Source organism: Trachemys scripta, chromosome 3 (genome assembly GCF_013100865.1).
Source record: "Trachemys scripta elegans isolate TJP31775 chromosome 3, CAS_Tse_1.0, whole genome shotgun sequence".
In the NCBI taxonomy this organism is placed as follows: Eukaryota; Metazoa; Chordata; order Testudines; family Emydidae; genus Trachemys; species Trachemys scripta.
In genome coordinates this window covers 101,799,888-101,825,215 of record NC_048300.1, presented here as the reverse complement: position 1 = coordinate 101,825,215, position 25,328 = coordinate 101,799,888, and the positions used below count along the sequence as shown (strand labels likewise).

General features: G+C 40.4%; 1 protein-coding gene across 13 annotated transcripts in view; it reads right to left on the bottom strand.

The window, feature by feature from the left end:
* Nucleotides 1-4,694: 4,694 nt before the first annotated feature.
* NHSL1 (NHS like 1) overlaps nt 4,695-25,328 on the bottom strand; it is a 241,808-nt gene continuing 221,174 nt past the window's right edge. For 9 of the 13 annotated variants that reach the window (XM_034765543.1, XM_034765548.1, XM_034765545.1 and 6 more), the window contains 3 exons: nt 12,497-15,919; nt 11,804-11,933; nt 4,695-6,942 (listed from right to left, as the gene is read on the bottom strand). In XM_034765543.1, coding sequence (XP_034621434.1) covers nt 6,210-6,942; nt 11,804-11,933; nt 12,497-15,919 — 4,286 coding nt within the window. In that variant the 3' untranslated portion in view covers nt 4,695-6,209. Of the gene's footprint in view, nt 6,943-11,337; nt 11,390-11,803; nt 11,934-12,496; nt 15,920-25,328 lie in introns of all 13 variants that reach the window. The other 4 variants (XM_034765544.1, XM_034765549.1, XM_034765546.1 and 1 more) reach the window with 2 other exon arrangements.

The following is a 25,328-nucleotide window of genomic DNA, read 5'->3' as shown; positions in this document are numbered from 1 at the left end:
CCATAATATTTGCCTACACTTCTCCTCCTTCAGAGATGAGTCTAAATTGTTTGCCTCAAGCAAAAGAAGGTTTCTGCTAGTTAGTTTTGTCTTCATCTTACAGCTACATGCAGGTTGCCATGGAATGCATTTTCCTAATAGTGTCAAACTCTTTCCTTCCTCTCCTCCTCTGTAGCAGTTTCCAAGTCTGAGGTCTCCCTTCTATCTGCTCCTAACCCCTCAATTTGTCCTTTCGATATGTTCCTACACCCAAAACTTCTTTTGATTCTCTCCTTTATTTCTAATAGCTCTCTCTTCACCCTCCCCTTCCTTTGTGCTTTGAAGCATACTTTTGTTTCCCTCCCCTCCCCTTCCCATCTTGGGGGAGAAAGGTGGAGAAAATTTGATTCTACCTTCACTCTATCTTGCCTCCATATACTGAGTGCAGTATCTAGTCAGGCTGCATCTACATCCCTCTTCAACTTCATCCTTGATCTCCTCTCCTCCCATCTAGCTTCTGCTCTTTCCCTCCACACATCATTGAATCTCAAGTTGCCTATATAGCATTTCTTCATTCCTCTGTCCCATCACAAATGCACTCTTTCCAAAAGTGCACTTCCATCCTTGCTCCTCTCCAACGCCTTCTTTCCATGATTAACAACTCCACTATCCTACCTGTATCTCAAGTTCATAACCATGTCATCTTTGACTTCTCTCTCCTCCCTGACTCATCATATCTCATCTCACTACATCCTGTCATTTCTTCTCTTTTAATATCACCAGAATCTGCCCTTTCCTCTCTTCTAAAACTGATTCCCATGCCTTCACCAACTTTGGCCTTAACTACCTTTCTCCTTCTGGCCTCCTTGCTCTTCCCCCTGCAGTCCAGAAAAACCCTGCTGCTAAAAGAATTTTCCTTTGCTACTGCTCTGACTGCAGCATTCCTATAATCCACACATTGGCTTCCTGTCTCTTACTGTATTAAATTCAAGCTTCTTATAGTCGTCTTCAGGGTCATGCATTTACATCTTGCTCTCATTTCCTCCCCTTTTATTCTCTGTTTTCCCTCAATACTCTGTAATTCTTCACCTCTCCTGCCACTTTAGGCTCTGTGCCTTATCTCACACGCTCCCTATGCTTGGAACAGTCTACACTCTTGTCTGTCAAACACAGTCTCCCCTCCTTCAAATCCACATATTCCAGAAATCCTTTCCTAACTTCTCATAACCAATAACCTCCACCTCCTTCTGAATCTGAGCTATTGGCCCTTGATTAGTCTTCATCTTGCCTAGATGGTAAGCTTATTGGAGCAGAGGATCCGTACTCTGTTTGAAAAGGATCGTGTCAGTTTTGTATATGTTATAAATAAGGCTATGATTATGTCACAGAGGTCATGGAATCTGTAACTTCCATTGACCTCCCTGACATTTTCTGTCCTGGGGCTGGAGTTCCTAGCCAGGCCCGCCCTTGCAGCTCCCAACCCCCAACCTGGTGGGGGGGGATGGGACCCTGCAGCTGCCCAGATGTGGTGGGTAGTGGGGACTCCCTACAGCTGGCCAGCTGCACCCATGGCCAGCGGCTGGGAGACCCTGCTGCCTGGGGCGAGAGGACCCCACAGCAGCCCAGTCCCAGGGGTAGGGGGAGCCCAGAGCTCCCACACACCGCATCCGTGTGTGACCCGGGAGCCTCAGCAGCAGTGGGTGCTGAACCCACCTACCCTTTTGTCAGGGATATTTTTAGTGAAAGTCGGGGACAGGTCACAGGCTGCAGTGAATTTTTGTTTATTTCCTGTGCCCTGTCCATGACTTTTACTAAAAATATCCCTGACAAAAACTTAGCCTTAATTATAAATAAATGTTGTGGACTCAGATTGCATTTTGCTCTTGGTCTCACTGTGCTCATGTGCTGTAGAATATATATGCTCAAGATCCAATACAGAGATACTGTTCTCAGAGCTAAGGAAGTATAAAATTAGTTAAAGAGAATACTCAATGGAATTGAAAAGCAAGTGAGCAAAGAAGAGGAAAACTGAAAACCATCTCATAGCTAAGTAGATTCAATAATCATTTCTCACGTGCATCAACAGTCAAACAACTACTTGGAGGATATGCAAACAAGCCTTCCAACAGTAACACTAAATGAAGGATTTGGACGAAAATCTTTGTTTAGTTGCATAGGGTCGAGGGTTGCATTTTCTCCCCTCAAAGTCCCTGGATATGTTTAGTGGAGATTTTCTAAGGCCTAGTCTACATTTCAAAAGTTGTAGCAATAGAGCTATATCACCAAAATCCTCCTAATGCAGACAGAGCTTATACAGGCAAAAATGTACTTTTGCTGGTGTAGCTTCAACCAGTTTGGTTAGTGAAAGAAAATGCTAGCATACATATGTAAAAGAACCATAATCAACATTACTATGTTGACAAAATTAGACCTGGCCTAAGAATACGCTGCTGAGGAGTACTTGGGTACATATTAGAAAATTCAGTACAGATCACTGACTGAGGAGGTACAGTGACTGAAGACAGAGGACATCACCAGATTCCAGAGGCACTACTTGGAATAAAGACGTCTATAATCTGATTAGTACGTATTTTACTATATAAGCCTTACATTGAATGAAATGTGTACCTATAGCAACCACCTGATTCATTGATTTCTGCCTTTTCTAGTTCTGAATTAAATACCTCCGAACAGTGGAATTGGGTATTGAATCTGTTTTGATAAATCATATTGTCATATGTTATTTTTGTTTGTCAAAATGCATTGCAAATATTTACTTTGTTGCATAGGTAACAGATTGAAGGAAATCAAGTTTTTAAAACAGAAAATGCTAATATTTGCAACACAAAGGACTAAAAAGAGAATAGGAAAATCTGAAGGATAAATTTAGCATTGAAATGGTTCTTTCTACTCAAGTCTTAGCCACGGAAAGAAGAGAGATTACTGCATTCACATAAATAAGTTTGTTTCAAAAGGTCACAACCAACTCACTCAAACACAACACAACCAAACAAGCCTCTGCCTTTCCAAACCATCCAATCTAATGATATAGGAGAGCTATGTATTACTATTTGAGACATAAGAACTGCCATATCAGATTGGACCGATGGGTCCATCTAGTCTGGTACCCTGTCTCTGACAGTGGCCAACACCAGAGGCTGAGAAGAAGGGGCAAGTAACCCAGTGATGGGCAATTAGTGAATAACCTCCCATGGGGAAGTGTTTCCCCCACCTGTATCACCTGATGGTTGTCTAAACCATTCTTTAAAAAAATCCTAATACATTTAATTGGCTTGTCTCATTTAGCAGAATTAAAACATTTGGCTAGCTCTTGGCCTCAGATAACCTTTAGAACACATTGCCACAAGGTAATAATGTGTGGTATTAATGTATTTCTTTTTAACAATTTTAAATGCATTGCCTTTCATTTTCATCAAAGACATCCCTTGTGCATAGGGCACCCAGTTGACCTTCTCTGTATCGTTCATTATTTTGTGTACCTCATAGCTCTCATTCATCATCTTTCTAAATAGAATAGTCCAAGTCCTTTCAATTTTTCTTCATATGGCAGACTCTCCACATGCCTCTAACATTTTTACTGTCCATTTGAGATAGAATATTAATTTTATCATCACCGGTTTCTACACACACTACTGATCTGCCATTCCATCCTCTTCCTGTTGTTTACAGCCCTGGATTGTCACATTGTTTTATTCTACTCTTACAATACTATTTCTTATATAAATGCAAAATTCCACTCAACCTTAACTATGGAGCTGTGACTGAACACAGGGCTGGAAATCAGAAACTCTGATGTTCTTATTTATATACCAGATCTGCCACTTGCTACGTGGCTTGGGCACTTGTCTTAGAGCCTGATCCTGAAACCACAGGTGTGAATAGACCACACTGAACTCAGTTCCTACATGTACTCACACACTTGAAGCATCAGGCCCATGAGTCTCCCATCTGCAAAATGGGACTAATTACCTCCCTCTCAAGATGGTGTTATGAGATTAGTTAACATTTGTGTAGCGTTTTGAAAATGTAAGTGCTAATTGTTACATGAAAATGTGGAGCTCTACATTTAATATTTGATTGGCATAGGAAGAAAAATGATAACCATGTGTGATTCCCCTTTATTTTATTACAACTTTCATTCAATGTGTAGTACTTGTGCTTTTTTTTTTGCAATGCGTCTTTATAGCCGTAAATAGCTCAGATCAGTATTAACAATTATTTTAAATGTTGGTTACCTCAATTAGTTTTATATCTGAAGCATAGAAAGTTTGCTATACACAGTTCCATTGTTCCAGGGATTTAGACATACAGCACTACAGAACCCATATTATGGGCAAACTGGCTCCCACTGATTTAACCCCTCATCTGCTGCTTCAAGAACTTTAGTTCCCTGGGACCAGTAGCAAAGAAGAGAGGAGGAACAGTAACATCTGAGTAAATTATACAGTAAACCGTATGTAGTGGAGGTTGGAGATGAGATAGGATTTCTTCAGGTCTATTCATTGCAATTGGGTTTGTCCCAAAAGATATGTAAAATGGGATGAAGAGACACCAAAAATTGTTAGATGCCACTAAAGTTTAAGTTTCGCTATATGAACTGGATGTTAGTAGTTAAGGTGCAAGGTTTTCTATATAAGAGCACAAAATGTTGGCTGCAACTTTTGACAGATGTTATCAATTCAAAAGACAAGATAGCAATTGGCAGTCTTGTTTTATTTAAGCAGAGTCACAGCATTGTCATCATCCCCCTCTTTTGAAGGGAAGAGTTAAGTGAAGGCCCCGGAAATTTACATTACTAACAAATAAGGGATTGAAGAAAGGGATTACAAGCATATTTCACTAAAATAAATAATCTACAAAGAGAGTGTTTCTTCTTAAAGCAGTCTAAAAATGTATAAATTCTAAAGTGGGAAGATCAAAAGGTATTTAACAACTTCCATTATTTACAATCAATATAAAAACTGCACAAACCATCAAATGATGCAAAAATCCTATTCAAAATTAAAAGCTTCCTTCCTACTACGAACCAAAAACTCCAGCCAATGTTTCAGTTTTAATCAACTGTTTTCTTTAAAAATGAAAACTATTAAACACTTTTATTACCATCAGTAAAATATACAATAAAATAAAACAAACCTTGCTAAAAATATTTTCCTAAAAATAGAAATACTGCAGGCAAATCAAAAAGGAAAATAACTAACTTACTCTTTGGTAACCAAAAGTTAGCAAATATTTGACATTTCAAGTGATGAAAGTTATAAGAAATCTTCCCATTTTGATAAATGGAAGAAAAACTTCTGGCAAAATGTAACCTCCATGTTTAATTTAAATGGAAAGGCTCCACCACTGCTCAGTGGTGCAAACTCTCAAATTCATGTTTTGTGATTAATTTCATTTCAGACACCTGAAACTTTCCAAATCTGGCAGTGTATTGCTTATTCCTCTCCCATTTTCCTATTATTCACTTACATTCTCTTTATAAATATGCATCCTGTTATTTCAGTTCTCGCAGTTTCCAATCAAGTAAGCAATTCACTTGGAAATGAGAGTGTGTTTGTGTGACTGTCATTATGGCTGCACAGCAGCTAGTACTGTATTACAACTGTGCCCACTCTCCTGTATTAGGTTTAAAAAGTGTATATTTTCCTGTGGAAAAATGTACCTACACCAATTCATAATCTATTAATCTTTTTACATTAATACGACATGCTTAAATTAACAGGCGCACGCACAGAAAAGAAGCTGTGCAGTGCTAGCCCTGCTACCTCCAATAGGCCACGCATCTCATCCACTTCCCAAGCCTCAGAAATATAATGCCTTAAAGCAACTGCCCCTTTGTACCACAGAAGCTTCCCATCTTCTTTTCAGGCTTACTCTAAATTTTGCTCCCACAATCAAAAAGTATCAAAAAATTCACACCCCAAAGGATCTGAGGAAACTCCCTCAGACAGGACTTTTAAGGCTTATGAAAAAATTCAACTGTTACTTTCTTTAAAGTCACAGACCACCTACTCAAAGCAAGCCCCACCCTACCCAACCCAACCCTGCAGAGCAATCAGTGCTCCAGTGTTCAATGCACATATGAAGTTCATGTAATAAACACTCAGCAAAATAAACTGTTCTGGACTGGGCTTTCTCCTGGGATCTGTTGCTTACTCATTCTATATACCATCTGAAAGACTAATACCAAATGCCTTTGTCCTCACTTCTTAACTTTTTTCGTCTGAAGGGCTTAGACACTTCTTTGAAGCATTTGGTTTTACCAGTTGAGTCATTAAGTCTAAGTGGGTTGGAGCCTTCGTCTCATTGGAACCGGCCTCCTCGGCATACGGAAAATCATTCATGTCTATGTCATCGCTGTCAAACACATTGAGCTGGCTCTCTTGCTGCTCTTTTAAAGTCCTACGGATCCTGCTCTCTGTTGGTTCGACTGCTTCCCCATCTCCCTCGCTAATAACAGTCATGGGGCTGCTCTGGATACGGTTCCGGACGTTGTACTTGCTGCTGGCAGCAGAGGGTGGTGTTCGCGACCTGCCATACCTAGTGCTGGAAAAGGACATACTCCTTGGCATCAGGCCTTCACTCTTGGCCCATTCTTCCTGGGCCCTTTTGTTCTTGCTGGGGGAACAGCTCGCAGGGCTGTCGGGAAACTCAAGGGAAGAGTCTGACTTTGTTCGGTGGAACCTCGGATCTGTATTCTTCAGCATCTCTGCTGCTGACATGCGGGAACTGGTGTCTGAGCGGCTCCCTTTCTTCAGCAGCAGGGCTTTGAAGTTATCATTGCTGGTGCTGCTCTTGCGAATGCTTCTCTGAATTGATCCTGCGTGCTTGAGGGAAGCTAGATTTGGGGACGCACCAGTGGGTGTTACTGGGGGCGAAGGAGAATGGTTGCGGGTGCGGTCATCTTCAGAATCTTTGCGGCCAAGGACTTTCCTTTTGGATCTGAGATTTTAAATATAAAAATAAAACATTTTCCCCCCAAATAAACAAGGAAGTCTATTCAACAAACTAATAAGCAGGACAGCAAGTTACCATTAAACAGAGAAGGGAACAATCTAGGAAGTATATATAATGACACCACCAAACCTGTGCATATAATAAAACAGATCTTTGAGGCATAAGGGAGTCAGAGACAAATCCACTATTCTTATTCCTCAGAATAGGAATAGTGAATCTATTGTATTTGACAGTGCTCATGTCCAAGCCAAACCAATACTTGACTAAATCTAGATATAGGCAGCATTCTTTTTGTCCACAAATATTGGGATTTGATCACAAAAAATTAGAGCTGTTGATTAATCGCACTTAACTCATGTGATTAACTCAAAAATTAATCACAATTAAAAACATTAATCACGATTAATCGCATTGTTAAACAATAGAATACCAATTGAAATTTATTAAATATTTTTGGATTTTTTTCTACATTTTCAAATATATTGATTTCTATTACAACACATAATACAAAGTGTACAGTGCTCACTTTATATTATTATGTTTGAACAAATATTTGCATTGTAAAAATGATAAACAAAATAAATAGTATTTTTCAATTCACCTCATATAAGTACCGTAATGCAATCTCTTTATCGTGAAAGTGCAACTTACAAACGTAGGGGTTTTTTTGTTACATAACTCCACTTCACCTGTAAGCTCTAAAGTTTTACATTGTTTTATTTTTGAATGCAAATTTTTTTGTACATATTTCTATGTTTGTAAGTTCAACTTTCATGATAAAGAGATTGGGCTACAGAACTTGTATTAGGTGAATTGAAAAATACTATTTATTTTGTTTTTTATAGTGCAAATATTTGTAACCAAAAATAAATATAAAGTGAGCGCTGTACACTTTGTATTCTGTGTTGTAACTGAAATCAATATATTTGAAAATGTAGAAAACGTTCAAAAATATTTAAATAAATGGTATTCCATTATTGTTTAACAGCACGATTAATCGCAATTAATTTTTTTAATTGCTTGACACCCCTATAAAAATATATCAGTCTAATCTGTCTGGCATATATTCTTTAGAAACTCATGCTGTTTATTGCTCATGATTCCTTTAGGAGAGCTTAGGGATGTAGTTTTGTACATTTTTCTTTGGAAATGTACATGGTCATGCATGTTAACAACACTAAAGATAAGTTTGAATTAAAAGAACTAGATGTTATGGTTTTAGATAAAATGATTTTAAAAGTAAGAATTTAAATGGTTAAAATCAGGCCTTCAAGATAAATGGCAGATATTTACAATGCAGTTTGTGCTCTGTGACTCCCATCTGTTTGATTACAGAGCCAAGAGCAGACCAATTTGCTAACTTATAACATGAAATTTATCTTTGCAGCCAGAGGAGCTACATGATTTTAAATTTAAAAATAGAAAACTATAGAAAACACAGCAAAAATCAGAAGAGCCTATGTGTGCGGGAACTGGATTTTTATTGCCCCTGTCTTTACGTCATTATGTAGATTATATGCTTGGCATCTGTGGAATAAGTAAGAATGCATATAAAAAGTGTATTAATGCTGTATTATAATATATATAATATCACCAAAGGATTAAAAATGACTCTCAGCACTTATTGCAAATGCAAGATTTACACAACAAATTACATGTTATTATTTATGAAAAGACTTGTACAATACAGACCATTCCCCTTATTAAAACCATAAATGGTACAACTCCATGTACACCTAAGGACATTCTGATGTAATGTTTCATCCCCATTTCTGCCAGAGGCTGAGCTTTCTCCATGACAAGCTCAGATGCATTTTGCATTATGGCCTACCAACAGAAAACGAAGTACCAAAATACAGTACATCGGCTAAGCTGGAGGCAGCAAGAGGATGTAGCCACATGATATCGGGAGTAATCTCAGGACCCTTTGTGTTGGTGGAGTTCAGATGCATCCCACCTATTACACACCTGTAGTCAACTTATTGTGTAACTGGTGTAATTGCATCTGAAGAAGTGAGGTTCTTACCCACGAAAGCTTATGCTCCCAGGACTTCTGTTAGTCTTAAAGGTGCCACAGGACCCTCTGTTGCTTTTTACAGATTCAGACTAACACGGCTACCCCTCTGATACTGTGTAACTGGTGTAATTTTCAAATGCTGCTGCTTACATCTTTCTAGCTGAGAGAAAAGTGCAGTGCTGGCACCTATCCACTGTGAGGGAGGACAGGCGATGTTAAGGAGTATAAGGGGAAATATTGCAACAGTGTTGTCCAAGACCAGGAACACCCTATCTAAGTCAATCTCGGTGTCAGGGCCTACGCAGACAGGGAGAATAATGCTTGAATTTTAGAATATGCATTTATATGTTATAGGGGTAGCTTTAGTGACCCCTATATATAAGTTGCCTAACACTTTCCACATATAAAGGATTATTGTGATCTTGTTTTTAAGAAGCTCTTACAGCTCCACTGTTTTCAGCTTGCCTTGGCTATTTTGCAGGAAGAATCCCCAGGGTCTAGAGAGATGCCTTCCCCCCATGAAATTCCATTCAGATTTGGCAGAAATATAAACAGTTAAAAGTGGTCATTTCCCTTCTCTTTCTTAGGTTCCTTGGAGAAACTGTGGCAGGCTGCCACAAACACTGAGCACTCTGAGTCCAGGCTCTCATGCAGCTGCCAAAGGGACACAATGGCAATTTCCTAGGCTGAAGTATGCTCAGTGAACGCAGTGAGTCAAAGGAGCACGCTCAGTGTGGTTGGCTTGGAGCTCTGAGGGTGTGCAGTATCCTCAGTGGAGATGGAACATTTGCTGCCAGCCCAGAACATGCACAAACCAAGACTTTCAGAGGTTTATTATTCAGCCATATTTCACAGGGGGAGCAAAAGGCACATCTCTAACCTAGGCCTAGTCTTCACTTACCGGCTGGTCCGGAGGCACGCCATCGATGTTCTGGGATCGATTTATCGCGTCTGGTTAAGATGCGATAAATCGATCCCGGATCGATCCCGGAAGTGCTCACAATCGGCGCCGGTACTCCAGCTCGCCGAGAGGAGTACGCGGCGTCGACGGGGGGAGACTTCCGGCTGCATCTGGACCGCGGTAAGTCCGGAGTAAGGTACTTCGAATTCAGCTACGTTATTAACGTAGCTGAATTTGCGTACCTTAGTCCGAAGTTCGGACTAAGCGTGGACCAGCCCTTAGGCTGAATTCCTTGCCAAATTTCAAGTCCCTGCTCCAAAGCATGGAGACATGGGACCTTCTCGATGTCTGGTTGTTGGGGAGGGAGTGGGGGAAGGGGGAGGCTAGAGTTAGGAGAGAGAGAAAAGAGTGTTTTAACATGGCCAGAACAATCTTATTTTTTCCTAGCCTTGTTCTCAAATTGAACCATTTTTTGCTAAAACTTTCTTAAAAATTCAGCCTGAAGCAGACACCTAACATGGAAAATTTCAGCCCTAGCAGTTAAAGTTTAGCAAAATTATAAGCAACTGAAAACTGGGGTCTTTTAAAGGGAAGTCTCAGGTAATATTAACTATAGGCATCACTGCCAGCTCTATTTTATTTTTATATTTTGTGTATAATGTGTATATGTGTGTGTATAGATATATCTACACACACAAATATATACATTTAATTCCATGTATGTATTCCATGCAGAGTGAACCTTTGTGTGTATATAATGTAAAATATTGCCCTCAAGAAACCAATATTTCCTTTGTACAATAATTCTTTCAGCTTCAGACATTATATCACAATTTTCTTTTTTAAGGGATATCAAAAAGTTATGGAAAGCCAACATTGTGATATAATGTCTAAAATGGAGAGGATTATTTCACAAATGAAATCATATATGCGTCCTGAGTGTCCAGATTCCTAGTCATGTGCATTAGCCACCAGACTTCCTCTTTTCTAATATTTGTGATGGAAAAGCCACACAAACTGTGTACACAAACTGACTAATTACATTCCTAGTGAGTGAAAGTAACCAAGTACAGTGACCCTTTGGAAATTTGGCCCATATGTGTTTTGAAGAAAACTACATGGCCATAAGATGGCACCACCACCACACACATTCCAAATATAAGTTCTTCAACTGTTCCAATCGTAGATACTTTTTTTCTGCATACCTGCTAGGTTAAATGGTGAACCTGCTTCTCACTGAAGTGTTATTTTTTTTAAATCTAAAGAAAGCTAAATGAAAAATCAGGTACCTAGTGAGTTGGGAGGTTTTTAAACAGGGGAATGATGCATGGAATCTGTATTGCACTCTTCATTGCTAAACCAGTTTGACACAAAATACCCCACTTCAGACTGGATTATGGCAAACTATAATCCAGCACTTGTCATATGTTTTGCCATATGACTGACATATTATGTTACTTGCCAGTTTAAGCCACGCTTGCCATGAAGCATTAGCGTTGAGCCTCTGTCCCAAACTGCACCATATAACCAGCGAAGGAGAGTAAAAGGGATGAAGGGGAAAGGGAATGAAAACAAAAAGATACACAGAGAAAGCAAAAGTAAAGTTAATCAGGCAGATTAAGAATAATACAATATACACAAGGTGTAACATGATATTTTCAGGGATCAGGAGATTTGTAGGATTATCAAAACTGGTTTAACTGTGAGCAATTTTTAACGTGGAATTAGTTAAATATTATTATAAAGCAATAAAATGCACGTTCTTGTGTTTATTACTGATTTCCTACTACAGTTATTTACTAGAAAATAAAGAGGGTTTTGCAGTAAAAACAAAAATGATCAAAATTAGGTTTCTTTGGAGGAGACTATTAACTGAATTGTGAGAGAGTTAGTGGATGGAGCAATACCGACAGCAATTTCCGCAGTACCTGTGAATGGCTGCAAACAGATCCTCAGTAGTTCTCGGTCTAGCTGGCGTTGCCACCTCCTCACTCCCTGCCCTGAAACTGTTGCTTGGCAGTGATGAATTATTTGTTGTGTCTGCCTCAAACACATCAGCTAATCAGAAGGAATAAAAAACACAGACAGGCTGTCACCGGAGTCCCAAATTGCACATTATCCGCTAAAGCATCCCTCCGTATTCTTCACCTACAGTAAGTGAAACATTGAAGGGATATACTGAACATACCGTTTTCTCAGTATTTCTCTGATTTCACAATAATTTTTTTTTGAGGGAACTGCAGTGTCTGAAATGCCTATGTTTGTTTACATATACACAGCACAAAATTACGTTTTAAGGAGGTTTTTTTAGGGCTTCAATTAAAACTAGTCACCAAAATTCTTCAAACTAATCAGGTTTTCCTAGGATTTTTAAACAGATGATGCAGTTAACAAAACACTGCTTGTATCTCCACTGCTTTTCTGACTAAAGGTTAAGATGGAGATACAGAATCTTTATCAGGGATTAATCCGAGCCCTGTTATTTCCCTTATGATTTTTAGTCTAGTATCACATCTCCCTTTCTATGGATGAAAATTTGAATGCTATCGCACTTCCCCCAGCCCCCACCATCAGTAAACTAGCTCCTGCTACACCTGAAGGATAAAAGAAGACAGACTTACCACTTTCATCCTCTTGAGATAGATGTCTGTCAGTGTTACTGCTGTCGTCTCCATTGCTGTCTGAACTGCTTCCTTCATCCAAAGTGGTCTGCTGCTCCTGCTTGGGAGCTTCTTGAACTGGTGATGCTGCAGGCTGTACCATACAGACATTGGTTTCCACTGTTTCAAAGAAGGTGGAACCAGCAGCTCCTCCCTCAGGAACCAATCTGCCCGAGTCCATCTCATTGGAACTGAGTCCATCTGTAAGACAATTTTTTGCTTCTTCGCAATGTGCAATCTCTCTCCTAGTTGGACTTGATGTGCCTCTGACAGGATCACTCACGTTAGCTATTTTCTCTGCTGTAAATTCTAGCTGCGGAGGTGGCACAATGAGGAACAGTTTGGGTTTCTTTGAAATAGGAGGTGGCTTCTTGTTTGGTGATATACCCTGAGTCTTGTTTGGAGAACCCGATGGCACCTGAAATGGTGTACTAATAAGGCCAGAGTGAGATTTTTCATTCTGCACAGGAGACTGAGGTGCTTCTTCAATGTTTGTTCCTGATACATCAGCTTCAAAGGTTTGTATTAGACCTGCTGCATTTCCAGGTTTTTGACCACTGCTGATCTCAGGTGCACTGTCACTGAGATCTGGAAGTGAACTCTGAGGAGGAGTTTGAACTAAGTTTTTGAAGGAAGGACTATGAGTTTTCATCTCTTCATCCAGGCTGTTACTGAGCCTTAGTGAAAGAGATGGTTTTAGAGAAGGCTGTGGTGAGAAAATTACAGTTGCTTTTTCCTGAGAGTTGGCTTCAGAAATAGATCCAGCTGATTGTTCAGTCTGTGCTCCTGTACATTTTTTCACAGACCTCAGCTGTACCATTTGCAGTGCTTTGGTGGTTATTAAGGGCATTACAGGCCTACTGGAGTCTTGCTTGTTGGCTGGCTGTTTCACTGCACTGTAGCCAGAATCATCCTGATTAAATTTCTTAAAAGAATATTGTGTGAATTTAGTTGCATCTTGTGTCAGTTTGGGGTCAAGAGGTGGTGCTGGTGGAGGTACTACATTGGGGAAAATGGAGGAAGAAGGGGCAGAAAAAGGACTGAATGACATTTCCTGTGGAGGAGAAGGAAACCACGGACCACCCAGGGGAAAGGAAGGATTTATAATAGCTTCTGGCGGGGGTGGAGGGAAGCTGGGAGAAGCTGGTAATGGAGGCAGATCCATTCCATCTGCTGGGGCAGGGGGCGGAGGAGGGAGAGGATGATCAGGGGAATGTGGAGGTGTCGGAGGTGGAGGACCAGCAGCATCAGGAGGGGAGGTCAGGGCTGGGTCCAGTTTCTTCATGTTCACACTCCCTTCAGTAGATGTATTGGAAGAAAGAGAAGTGGAGGATGAAGAGACGGATACTGAAGATAGCAGAGAAGATTTTCTCTCAGGCACTTTCGGTTTCAACTTGGGTTTCCCATTTGCTGGTGACATGGATTTTAAAAACACGGGCACTGGAGTAAGTGCTGTGGGTGTATTTGATTGACTAGAATACCCACTAGATGGTGATGTGACTCTGTGAGACTTCTCTGGAGAAGTGTTCTTTGGTTTGGCCAGTCCACTCGCCACTTGGGGCATAGAAGCCCTTGAGCCGTCATTGAGGTGGCTGATGCTGTAATCATTGAGGTTGGCTGTAGTGCTTGCAGAACGAGCCACTGGGCATTTAAACTGATCGTCTGGCACGCCAGCATAGTCACTGTAGTAACCCCATTGGTCAGCACACTCTGACTTGATGCTGCTTGTGTCACTCTGTGATGGAGTGACAGTACAGAGAGAGTACATATTTGGAGCTGTTGTGGACATCATGCTGCTACTTGCGCTGACGGAGCTCTGGCTGCGAGAGCGCAGCACCCAGGGATCCTCATAATCACTGCATGGACTTTGGGATGGGGAACTACCATTTTTGCACTGAAGGTTTAACTGCAGTGAATGCTGGAGGGTAGCAATTAGTGTTTCATCAAGTACCTGTCCACTGGACTGGGTTTTTTTCTTCGGGACCCTTCTGAGTGAGTCTGTTCTGGATGGTGGAAGAGGTGGCTTCTTTGCTTTTTTCAAAGATATGTTTCGTATGAGGGATTTGTCACTGTTGCTTGACCGCTCGTCTTGATTTTTCTTCTCATTTCCATCAAAAATATTAATCACACTGTGCCTGGGGTTTCCAAAACCATTATTACTATTGCATAGTTTACCTGACTTGAGTCCAGAGTCCATATGCATGGTAGTGTAGTAGCCGTCATGGTCCACTGAATACAGAGAACTTGAATCTTCTTTGACAGAAGTTCTCTCTAGGCTGCTGCTACTCACGTTGCTTACAGGAGTGGAATAACCTGCAGTGGCACAGGTTGGCTTGTGTGAGGGAGTCTCATCATTTTCTCTAGATTTGTACACCCAGTGCTCTGTGCTGTTTATACTGTTGCTTTGTGATCTGTCCCCTGAAAAACTGGATTCACTCCTGCCATCGCTATCCTGGGAGTGGCCTGGGAAAGGGAGATTGTTTCTACAGCTATAGCTCATACTTTGGGACGTATTCTCCACATTTCCTGGAGTGCTGAGGGATACAGCTGAGTCACCAAGGGAGAGCATCATGATAGCATTAGACGAGATAGTGTCTGAGGTCTGGGAGTGGCGCGTTGAGCTGCTCTCACTCCAGTTACCACTAGAAGAATGGTGATCTTCTTTCATGCTTACTGCATTGTTGGCAACAGGACTGTCTCTGGGTTTTGTGTAGGAAGGTGAGCTGGTGATTTTACTATCCAATGGTCCAGCACTCTGGGTGGTATGAATCACAATAACTTCTGAAGAGGATGATATCGTGGCATTTGGTATGATGTTGGTTGAATATGTGGCATGAGGAGAGACCACACATGCCAGGCTTGCAGCTTTTTCACTCTCATAACTTCTCACCTCTTGGGACTTTGGCCTTGGCAGTGTCTCAGTCCTCGGGTTATTCCTCATATGGACCACACTATTATCAACCTGCAACTTGCTTATCTGGTTTGACAAAGTGCTAGCGATGTCTTCTGCCTGGTTAGAGATGCTCTGCCTTTGGTCTAGTGACTGCAGAGACACTCTTGCTCCAGGTCGAGGCAGGCTATGAAAACCCATGTCGTTATTTAGGCGAGAGGCAAATATAACCCCAGTGGAATCACTCATCACAGACATGTTTCCAGATGAGCTGGAGAACTGAGACATCTGGGCCGCAATCCCTTGTCCTTTCTGTGCTCGTATTCTTCTCACTGAAGGGGGCACGACTTTGACTTCTTCTGTCTGGCAGCTGGTGTCCTTGGTTTCAGATCGCTGCATAGCAGAGCGGTAGCTGTCTAGTCTCCCTAGTGTGGAATAGTGATCTGGGACATACATTGAATGCCCACGGAAGTCACTTTGGCCAGTGCCAACTGCTGGAGTCAAAATAAAACAACAATTATCCCTCGAAAACACAAGCACTTCACTATTTCCGTGTTCTTATTAATGTAAAAGACATCATAGGTCACATTCATTATTAGGTCATTGTTCCCTTTGCCCTTGGCGGTTATACAGCTGTGGAGAGATGTTCGTGCCTTCTGAAAAACCATGCAGTACCAACAAACTCTGTTTATGCATTGTATATTTTCTGCATTTCTCGTCCCATTTTCTTTATTACAAGGGACTGTTTGCTTATGGAATCTTGTGTGGTCCTACTGCTTATTCCACATGACATCTTCTATTTATGACATGATAATAATTTCCACAGCAACCCATTATGTTACACACCAAATAATACTGCACGACTTCCAGAAGGGAAGCAGCAGGAACAGACAAAAGCCTGAGAAATGAAAATCTTGGTTCTATACTAACATCTTGGGAAACAAAGAATAAGGAAAAGGAATCATTAAAAAAAATTAAAATCTGCGGAACTGTTTCTAAACACTATTCTTTTCAAAGTCCTTCAGAAGGCACCAACATCTCTTCAAATCTTTGTGTGGGCTAAAGAATTGACAGTGGGAGTTGCTGTATCACAAATAAAGCAAATGTTTAAAGAAAGCAGAAAAATTATATATTACTTAAATCTGTAAAGGATTAAATACCATTTCCCATTGGAATTATTTTGTATCTACAGTAAAAGAAGAAAATGGGGGTGGAGGGAAACCAAAAAAACTAATTCAACTGATGATCTTCCAATGCCCAGCACCATCAAATACCCGCAACCCTTATTTAAAAAGCAAACAAAGACGTTGAAGACCGCTGTGTTTCCTGTTTATGAGGCAAATACCATAGCCAGGGGTAAACAGACTTGGAGGACAAAGGATGAAGAATGTATTAGTTCAAGATATATTATCATAGTTATTTATTATTTGTATTACTGTAGGGCCTAGAAGCCCTCTATACAGCTATTACTAAATCAAAAGAAAGGACCATCAGGTTATTATAGATTTATATCTTTATAGGTCTTTGTGCCAAGAAAAAAACCACCACCATATTTATTGTTCTTTAAACAGCATTTAAAACTGGACTGGAAGGGCTCTTAATCCCCATTTCAGTTGTGCTACTACAGTAAATTGCAAACAGAAGAGGTAGCAGAGGAAAGAGTTTGTCTACACTCTGTTTTAAAATCCATTGCAGTGAGTCTCAGAGCCCGCATCTACAGACTTGGATTCCTGCTAAGGCACTAAAAACAGCTGGAACAGGGGGAAAGTGGTTGCTTTAAAACTCCTGCCTGCAAGCTGGTCTCAGAAATGACCCAGTGGCGTGTCTGAGTTGGCACCCTCTCCCACTACCTGCCTTCTTTCTTATTTGCTAAACACAACTGGATTGGTAGAAGAAGTGTTTCCCCATTCAGTTTTAAATACAGTTTAAAGCACGTTCAATTATTCTTATTCTTGGCATCTATCAGAGTGAAAAGGTATTTGGGGGAGGAGGGAAGGGTATTGCTTGGGGTGATGCTTCTAAAGCGAAAGCAGCACATAAAAGGCTGAATTTGTTTTACTTTTTTCAAGATAAAAAAGTAAACTTTAAGCCATTTTATGCCCATTTTGTTTGCTTGTGTGTAGATTCTTCTGCTCTCATGAAAATGCAGAATTTTTCTGCTTCAGCCAAGGGAATGAGAAATGAAATTAGATAATTCTTTGCTGGCAAACAGCTAGAAAGTTCTAAGTACATGAGCCTATCAGAGCAAACAGACTATAGCAGCCAATTAAGGTACAGATTTGCATAATTAGAGTCTAGTTATTGAGAGAGCCATATAATAAGAATAAGAATATTTTTATTATTTGTATTTATATTACAGGGTCAGGTTCCTGTTTTGCACAGTGCTATAAAAACACAAAGTTAGACATCACAAAGATCCCTGCCCCTGTGATGTGACCAGGTGACAATTATTATTAGCCAGTTAGAGATAAGGAATTTGTGTATTACATAGAGAAATAGCAGTTGCGATTTGACAAAAATAGACAGAATGTAGGAAACTGTGTGAGAATAAACTGCAGTTATGCATCACAGTAGGTATACAATATCTTTGTATTCTGATTGATTGAGAATTACTTTTCAGTGTGTATACATACACACACACACACACACACACACACTGAAAAGTTTATATAAAGATAAGCTAAATTTGTTCCTCTACAACAGCAACTTTTAAAAATACATGGAAACACACTTCACATTTGTTTAAAATGTTACACGTAGGGAAACTAAATATTCAGCATAATAGTACCATTCACAAAGCAGGACAACACCAAAGATTTTGACCCAAGACAAGAAGCTGAGAAATTTAGAGTGCAAGTAACTGGGACAAATTTATTTACTGTAAATATGCATGGAAATTTTAAGCTGATTGGAACAAAACAATGTCAGGACAATTTAGGGCCTAATCTAGCAGTCCTTATGCACATGCAAGGAGTGCAAAATTTGACTCAAGGTAGGTAAAACTTTAGACCCCAGTATTGCAATCAGATCCATGTAGGCAGATCCCTTGCAGAGCCCCATGACTTCACTGAGGCTGCACAGTTGTAACAGGCAACCAGTGTACAGTCCCAGTGAAATCAGCGGCACTCTATGCAGGTGCAAGGGTCCACTCACAAAGCTATAGCTGATAGATAAGGGCCTTAAATTGTAGGCTAATTGTTTCAAGTAATATATTCTGAAAAGTGTCTTGTTTTTGTTTTTAAAGAGAACATAACTTTGAGGTTTTAAAAAATTTCTGTTAAAAAGGACTAAGTGACAAATTGTGAAATTGCATTGGTCTATTTCTGTCCTCAGATGAGTGCACAACTCCCTTTAAAATCAATGGAAGTTGTGAGCCCTATCTAATTGCACAATTATGTACCTGTTTCCAGTTCCATTTCTTGTAAAGGGACAACAAAAATCTACAGGGAAATCTGTGGGAACGCACTGCGCCTCTCTTAAAATGCTGTGGGTTAACCCCAGCTTGGTAGAATTTTGGAGGGAATTTTGTTTTTTTATTGTTTCCCAGGTTGTTTGGAATTCCTCATCGAATGCCAGATAGTCTCTTACACACTCTTCTGAAGGCTCTCCAAAAATTCTTAACCTGAATTGCCTTTGTTGCTACAGCTGGTGGAATGTGTATTGTTCAGCAGCAGTTTCTGAGGAAAACCTCAAACCATTAATGAATATTAAATTTAGAAACCTCTAATCTAATAACAGGTTGAAGTTATGTCTGCCACAACACCAAATGCTGGAAGAGAATTTGAGCTTTGAAAGGATACCACGTATCAGCTAAAAGCCCATTTGGTTGCAGAGGTGTTTAAGCAGACATCAGCAATTTTTTTTTTACAGAAATGAAAATTGAGCTACAGATGTTGCACAAATGTGGTTGAGAATAATCATCATTCTGCTTGGAGTTTTAAAATGGTGGTGTCTAGCACAGTGGCTTGCTGATTAGTGCTGTGCACTACCACGTGAGACACCTGGACGCAGCATCTTACCCATCAAACAGTTGCCAGGCTGGGAATTACTGGGACTATTGAACAGGCAGCTCAATTAGGGCACAATTTAAGAGCAAATAGAGAAAACTGAATATCTGAGTCAAGATGGGCTCATATATTTATAGGGGTTCCAATCAGAAGTGCTGGATAGAGACTCAGTTGAGCTGGGACAGGTTTAAAATACCTGTCACATGACAGAGATCAGTATACCCGACTTTAGTGGCTACTCCATCTAGCCACTGTAGATTAATCATGCAGATCTGAGAAAAGAGTTTGCCTTTAAGTCCCTAGGGTTGGATGAAATGCAGCTGGAAGAGAGAGCCTCATGCTACTCTGCAGTGATTACTCTGACAAAGAGCAGCAACAATTAATTGAGGATCATCACAAGGCGGGGTTTTACGCTGAGGTAAAACAGGGTGTAAATGGAAGGGATGCACAAGAGAAAAAGGAGTCGTATTGTTGTTACAAAATATTGTGTTTGTTTCAACCAATATATAAGCAATCTCTCTTTCCAAACCTTCTGTGTCTGGCTATATGATTATTTCTAGCACGTGCACTTCTCACTTATGCTTCAGACATGTTCATGAACTTAGCCCAACTCATGCCCTACTACTAGGCCTTCTCCAAAGGTGGTAAGCTGGGTAAAGGAATGGTGCATGTGCAGTGCTAGCACTATCCCTGTTATCACATGTAAGCAGCTTGAGTCACTTCCTCCTCTATGTTTTCCCCTAGCACTTGCACAAATAGATAATATCTACACAACAAAAATCAACTTACAAGTACATGAATTTGCACTGGGTGCTCCATAAAGCATCTGTGACATTTGATAGGGGGAAAAAAAATCCCACAAAATCCTACAGTACTCCACAGAACTGTCAGCTAAAAAGTGTTGGATCCTTGTAAAGATCACTGCTTCTTGAAAATATGAACGTTTAGTGGATGACTGTCTACCGGACGGGGAATCAAGATGGCTTTGGTTCTGTTCCTTGCTATGCCACTGATTCAACATTTGACCTTGGGCATGGTCATTATCCTTAACCTCTCTGTGCTTCACTTGCCCCATCTGCAAAATAGGGATAATACTTAGTTGCCTCCTAAGAGTGTTGTGATTAACTGTGAATTCATTAGTGTTTGGAATGCTCTTTGTGACCCTCAGATGAATGGTACTATAGAAGTGCAATGGATTAAACCCAAAGCCAAGTATCTCAATGACATTCAGAAGCTGCAGCCTTAGAAGTACCACCAGTGAACAGCACAAATGCCCAATGACCCTAAAGGAAATAATATCCTCTCCGAGGACTATGTGGGATATGTATATAGAGAGAGACTGAGAGACCACCAGGATTTGAAATCCCATGGCTTGAGTTGCCTGACACTGGCAGGGAATCTATACACGTCTGTAGAACCTAGAGTTATCTGGAGTTCTAGCTGAGAAGGCAGGCGATCAGGTGCAAACCAAAAATATTTCTATAAATATACAGCAATTACTTGGGCTCAGGAACTTGGTGGAGTTAGTTGAATCCACCAGGAAACAAAACACCTATGGATTTACTTCTTAAAGCCTAGTATCATTTGGGGTCATAGCTGCTCAAAGTTTTCTGAGATGATTACATGGGACTTCACAGGAATTGTTTCCTCTCAGCTGTTGATTAGAAGAAAGAGTTCCAACTATAAGAAGTTAAGAAGTGACAGTTGGAACATTTACGGATGGTTGATGACAACCAAGTGATGTGATCTGTCCTACCAGAAAGCAGGTGCCGAGTGACTATTCTGGATTCAGCTGTCAGACATCCATCCTGATCACTGATATGTTGTCACAAACAAATTTGGTGTTTGGGGACCTATCAGGAAGCAGATGCTAGAGACAGGAGCCAAAGAAAAGCATCTGATCTCAATTCTGGCCCTTAAAACAACTTCCTTTACAAAAAAGTGTGTGTGTGTGGGGGGGGGGGGGGGGAGGTTATTGTGAATAAAACCCCAGGACATTCAATTGGACCTTATGTTAAAAAGACTTGTGAACGCTGTTACTGAAGATGTAATGTGAGAACAGCAGTAATGGACAGAATGGTATGCTTAAAGGGTTCCAGTTCCCCCACTCCTCCCCGCCCCCAGGACCAGAAAAGAGGGCAGAGGCTAGCTGCCAGGCTGTTAAGAGGCGAAGAATCAGAATGTGTGTGGAGCCAGACAAAAGGGGGGACCCGGGAGAGAAACAAGCAAGGAAAGAAACTCTAAAGCAATTTCCTCTACTGAACCTATCCTTGTTGAGACGAAGACCGACCTGCTTTGCTTCCAATAATGGAGGATTAGATGTGGTTCCTGCTATAGGACTGGTGCAGAGATATAGGGAGGGAGCATAGGAGACCTAGAGCCTGGAATAATTGAAAGACGTAACCCATTGGAACTGCTTTGGTGCAGGTTTATGGGGAAAGCTTATCCGCAAGCAAGACAGCTTCAAGTCTTGGTAAAGGCAGCATTGGATCAGGTTAGGCTAGATCCCTGATAAAGGAGTCAGTACAGAGTCAGCACACAGTAAGTGAAGTAGTACTGTAAAAATGTGAAAAAAAGTTGGTGTCTTTGGTCCAGTCCACAGCCTAGAGGTACAGGAAAAGGAAGGTGAATTTTACAAAGGACTGAAAACGGGGAGGCTTCCAGTAGATTCTCCCTGATACGTACGTGCCCTTCTGTAAGAGAAAGAGGGGAATTGTCTTACTTTCTGACAGGTGAAACCCAGATTCACCAGTTCCAGAAAAGGTACATCCTGACATCCAGAGAAGAGTTAGAATGTGATAAAGGAAATGGTGATGGAAAGTAGCTGCTTTAGTAATGCCACATCCAGAAGAGAGAAGTTTTCCCTGGTCTACACTACAAACGTATGTCAATATAACTACGTCACTCATGGGTGTGGAAAGGCCATACCCCGAGTGATGCAGTTATACCGCCTTAACTCCTGGTGTAGACAGCGCTATGTCATGGGAAGGCTTCTCCCGTCAACATAGCTGCCACCTCTTGGGGAGGTGGATTACCTACGCTGACAAGAGAAGCTCTCCTGTCGGTGTAGGCAGCGTCTTCACTAAGGGCTACAGCGATGCCGCTGCAGCGCTGTACGTGTAGACAAGCCATGCTAAGTCATACAGGTACACACATTTGGAGCATTAGTCTCTGACTTTTCTTGCTTTTTCTTTACTCTTATTCAAATTCTGCCCCACCGAGGCTAAATTTTATGGTTTCTATGTAGTTGATGCAGATAATTTAGAGCTATGTAAAAATAATCAAGAGTATGTTAGTGTCTGTAGAAATTTAACACCCATTTCCCCCCCTTTTTGTTAAATAGTTTTAAGAGATGCTACTGTTCAGCAACAGTATTGTTTAACATATATAAAGTTAGTCACTTTGCAGTATCTAGGTGGTATCTCTAAATTGTTAGGGGTCTAATACTCTGAATCTGGCCAGTGTGGATATGAGAACAACTACTTTACTGGAGAAGTGAAGGGCCATCATGAGATATTACATTTATAGAGCACTTTTCATGCAGAAGGATCTCCAAGTGCTTTACAGACTATGTACAAGGATCATTTTGCTCATCATTGAAATGGCAAAAGGGCAACACTTCAAAGTATGCTAAAATATGAATATTTAAAGATATTTTTCATTGGGATCTTCATGGGTGCAATTAGTGTTCCCTTTTAGAATATCTGATTAAACTCCAATGGCATCAAAGTCACTATGTACATCAAAACTGCTGTGTTCATATACATCTGACAAAGACTTTTGCTATATTTTGTCTTTATTCGTCAAAAGGAAACAGAGAAACGGGGAAAACCCCAACATTTCAGCCTTATAGAGTCTTTTCCAACTCCATAACAACAAAAATAGTCCACTTTGGTAAGAGATTTGAGGTTCTCTCATATTTCTGTTTCCTTTTGAAGAACAAAAAAGATGTAACAAGTCTGCTATGGGTTGATTATTTAGCCTGTGCATGGCAACTTTGATGTGTCCAGAGATTTCAGTTTTTGTATAAACATTATGGCCATTTACAGCAATGCTTTAGGGAAGACATAAAGAGGCATTTATTCAATTGAAACCACAGGGAAAATGTAGATAGGCACAATGTAATTGCTTGATTTGGATTTGATCTGGGTCCATGTTCCAACAAAATGAGCTGTGGTATGTTTAACAAGAAGTTGTTTGCTTTGAGACAGGGTTAGGGAAACAGAATGGATTACATGCATATATTGCAAGGAAGCAGTGTGGCCTAATGGACAGAGCACCAAAATGACCCTCAGGAGACCTGGGTTCTTTTCTCAGCTCTCACTGCTGGGTGACCTTGGGCAAGTTACTTCACCTCTCTGTGCTACAGTTTCCCCATCTGTAAAATGGGGATAATGATACTGACCTACTTTGAAAAAAGTGTTTTGATATTTACTGTTAAAATTGCATACGTGCTAGGCATTAAGGGGGCAACAATGGCTCCTAGGGAATCCTCCTAGCATAAATTTGCTCCCTATGTGGTGCAGAACTGCCACAATGGTTCTGTGAAGCTAATATAACAGGTCCCAACACAAGGGCTGTGGCTGTGCTCTGCCTATCCTGACATAGCAGATAGTCCATAAGAAGCTGTTGCAGCCAGAGCATAGATTAGCAGCCCAGAGGTTACTGTAGCTTAAGCGAGAGGCCAAACAAATTTCCAAACAGCCTGAGAAAATGCAGGGAGTGAAAGGTGATTCAGAGTCACCTTTTACTCCTGCCCCTTCTGTTTCTGTGTTCAGCACATCACAGAAACATAAGAACAAAGAATCAGGCCCATAAAATCTGTGGTCTCAACATTTTTAAAAGTAGAACCAGCAAAAGGCAACCTTCGTTTAAGACACTTGTGGAAGATTTCTGCATAGTACAGATGCTATCTGTATTTGCTATTTATTTCAGCTAGTAAATGATAATCAAGTATTTTAGATGGTAAAAATAAATGCATAAAATGTGCACAAATATCCAGAGTTTTGGTTTTACATGATATGCAAAAGACCACATCCTCCACACAGTGCTTCCTAATTGGGTTGCCACTCATTTCAGAATTCACAAATCCAACTTTTCCAGGTCTGGTTTGCATCCTACAAGCCTAGCATTCAGGACATTAAAAGAATCTCAATTCATTATAAGTAGAAAACAATGTCATTTCGTCACGACATCAAAAGGTGTTGTGATATAAAGTTGCCATGTGAAGATTCAATACAGTGTTATGCTGTGTAAATCTTGTTTGGTAGCAAAAAGAAAGGTGAGATTCCCATATTGGGACATTGTTTCATTATGGATTTTGATGGAACAGCTCTATTTACAGCACCACTTTGTACTGCACCTGGGTTTTCCCTATAGGTCTCCCATTCAAGTATTCTATAAGCCTGACCCTTCTTATGTCAGAAATTGGGACAGGTGAGCTTGCTTTGCCTAATTTCAAACCTACTTATGATATTTGAGTCTGAGTTTTGTGTTCTGCTTGGGAGACTGAAAAACAGAGTGGGGAAAAATGGAAGAATGAGGAAAAAATGGGAAAAAAATGCAGGAGGGAGAAAATCTAAAGGAAGAATCAACACATGAGATATTACCATCTGTATGGCACACAGCTTGCACTACCTCCATTTTTTGGAAATTCTTATAACTTTAAATATAAAATTACTGGAGTTCCTTTGGCTAAAAAATTATGATTTAGAAAACTCAATTCTCTTTAAAACAGGAAAAAGCATGGATTTAAATGACTGGGAAAATAAAGATATGTTTACTCAGATTAGTTTTATAAGCCTTTAAAAAAAAGTTTAAAAGGGTTTGCCAAAACCCAGAGCTCCACCACCTTTAAATATCCCTAACCTATTAAATCTGAAAAAGATCACAACCC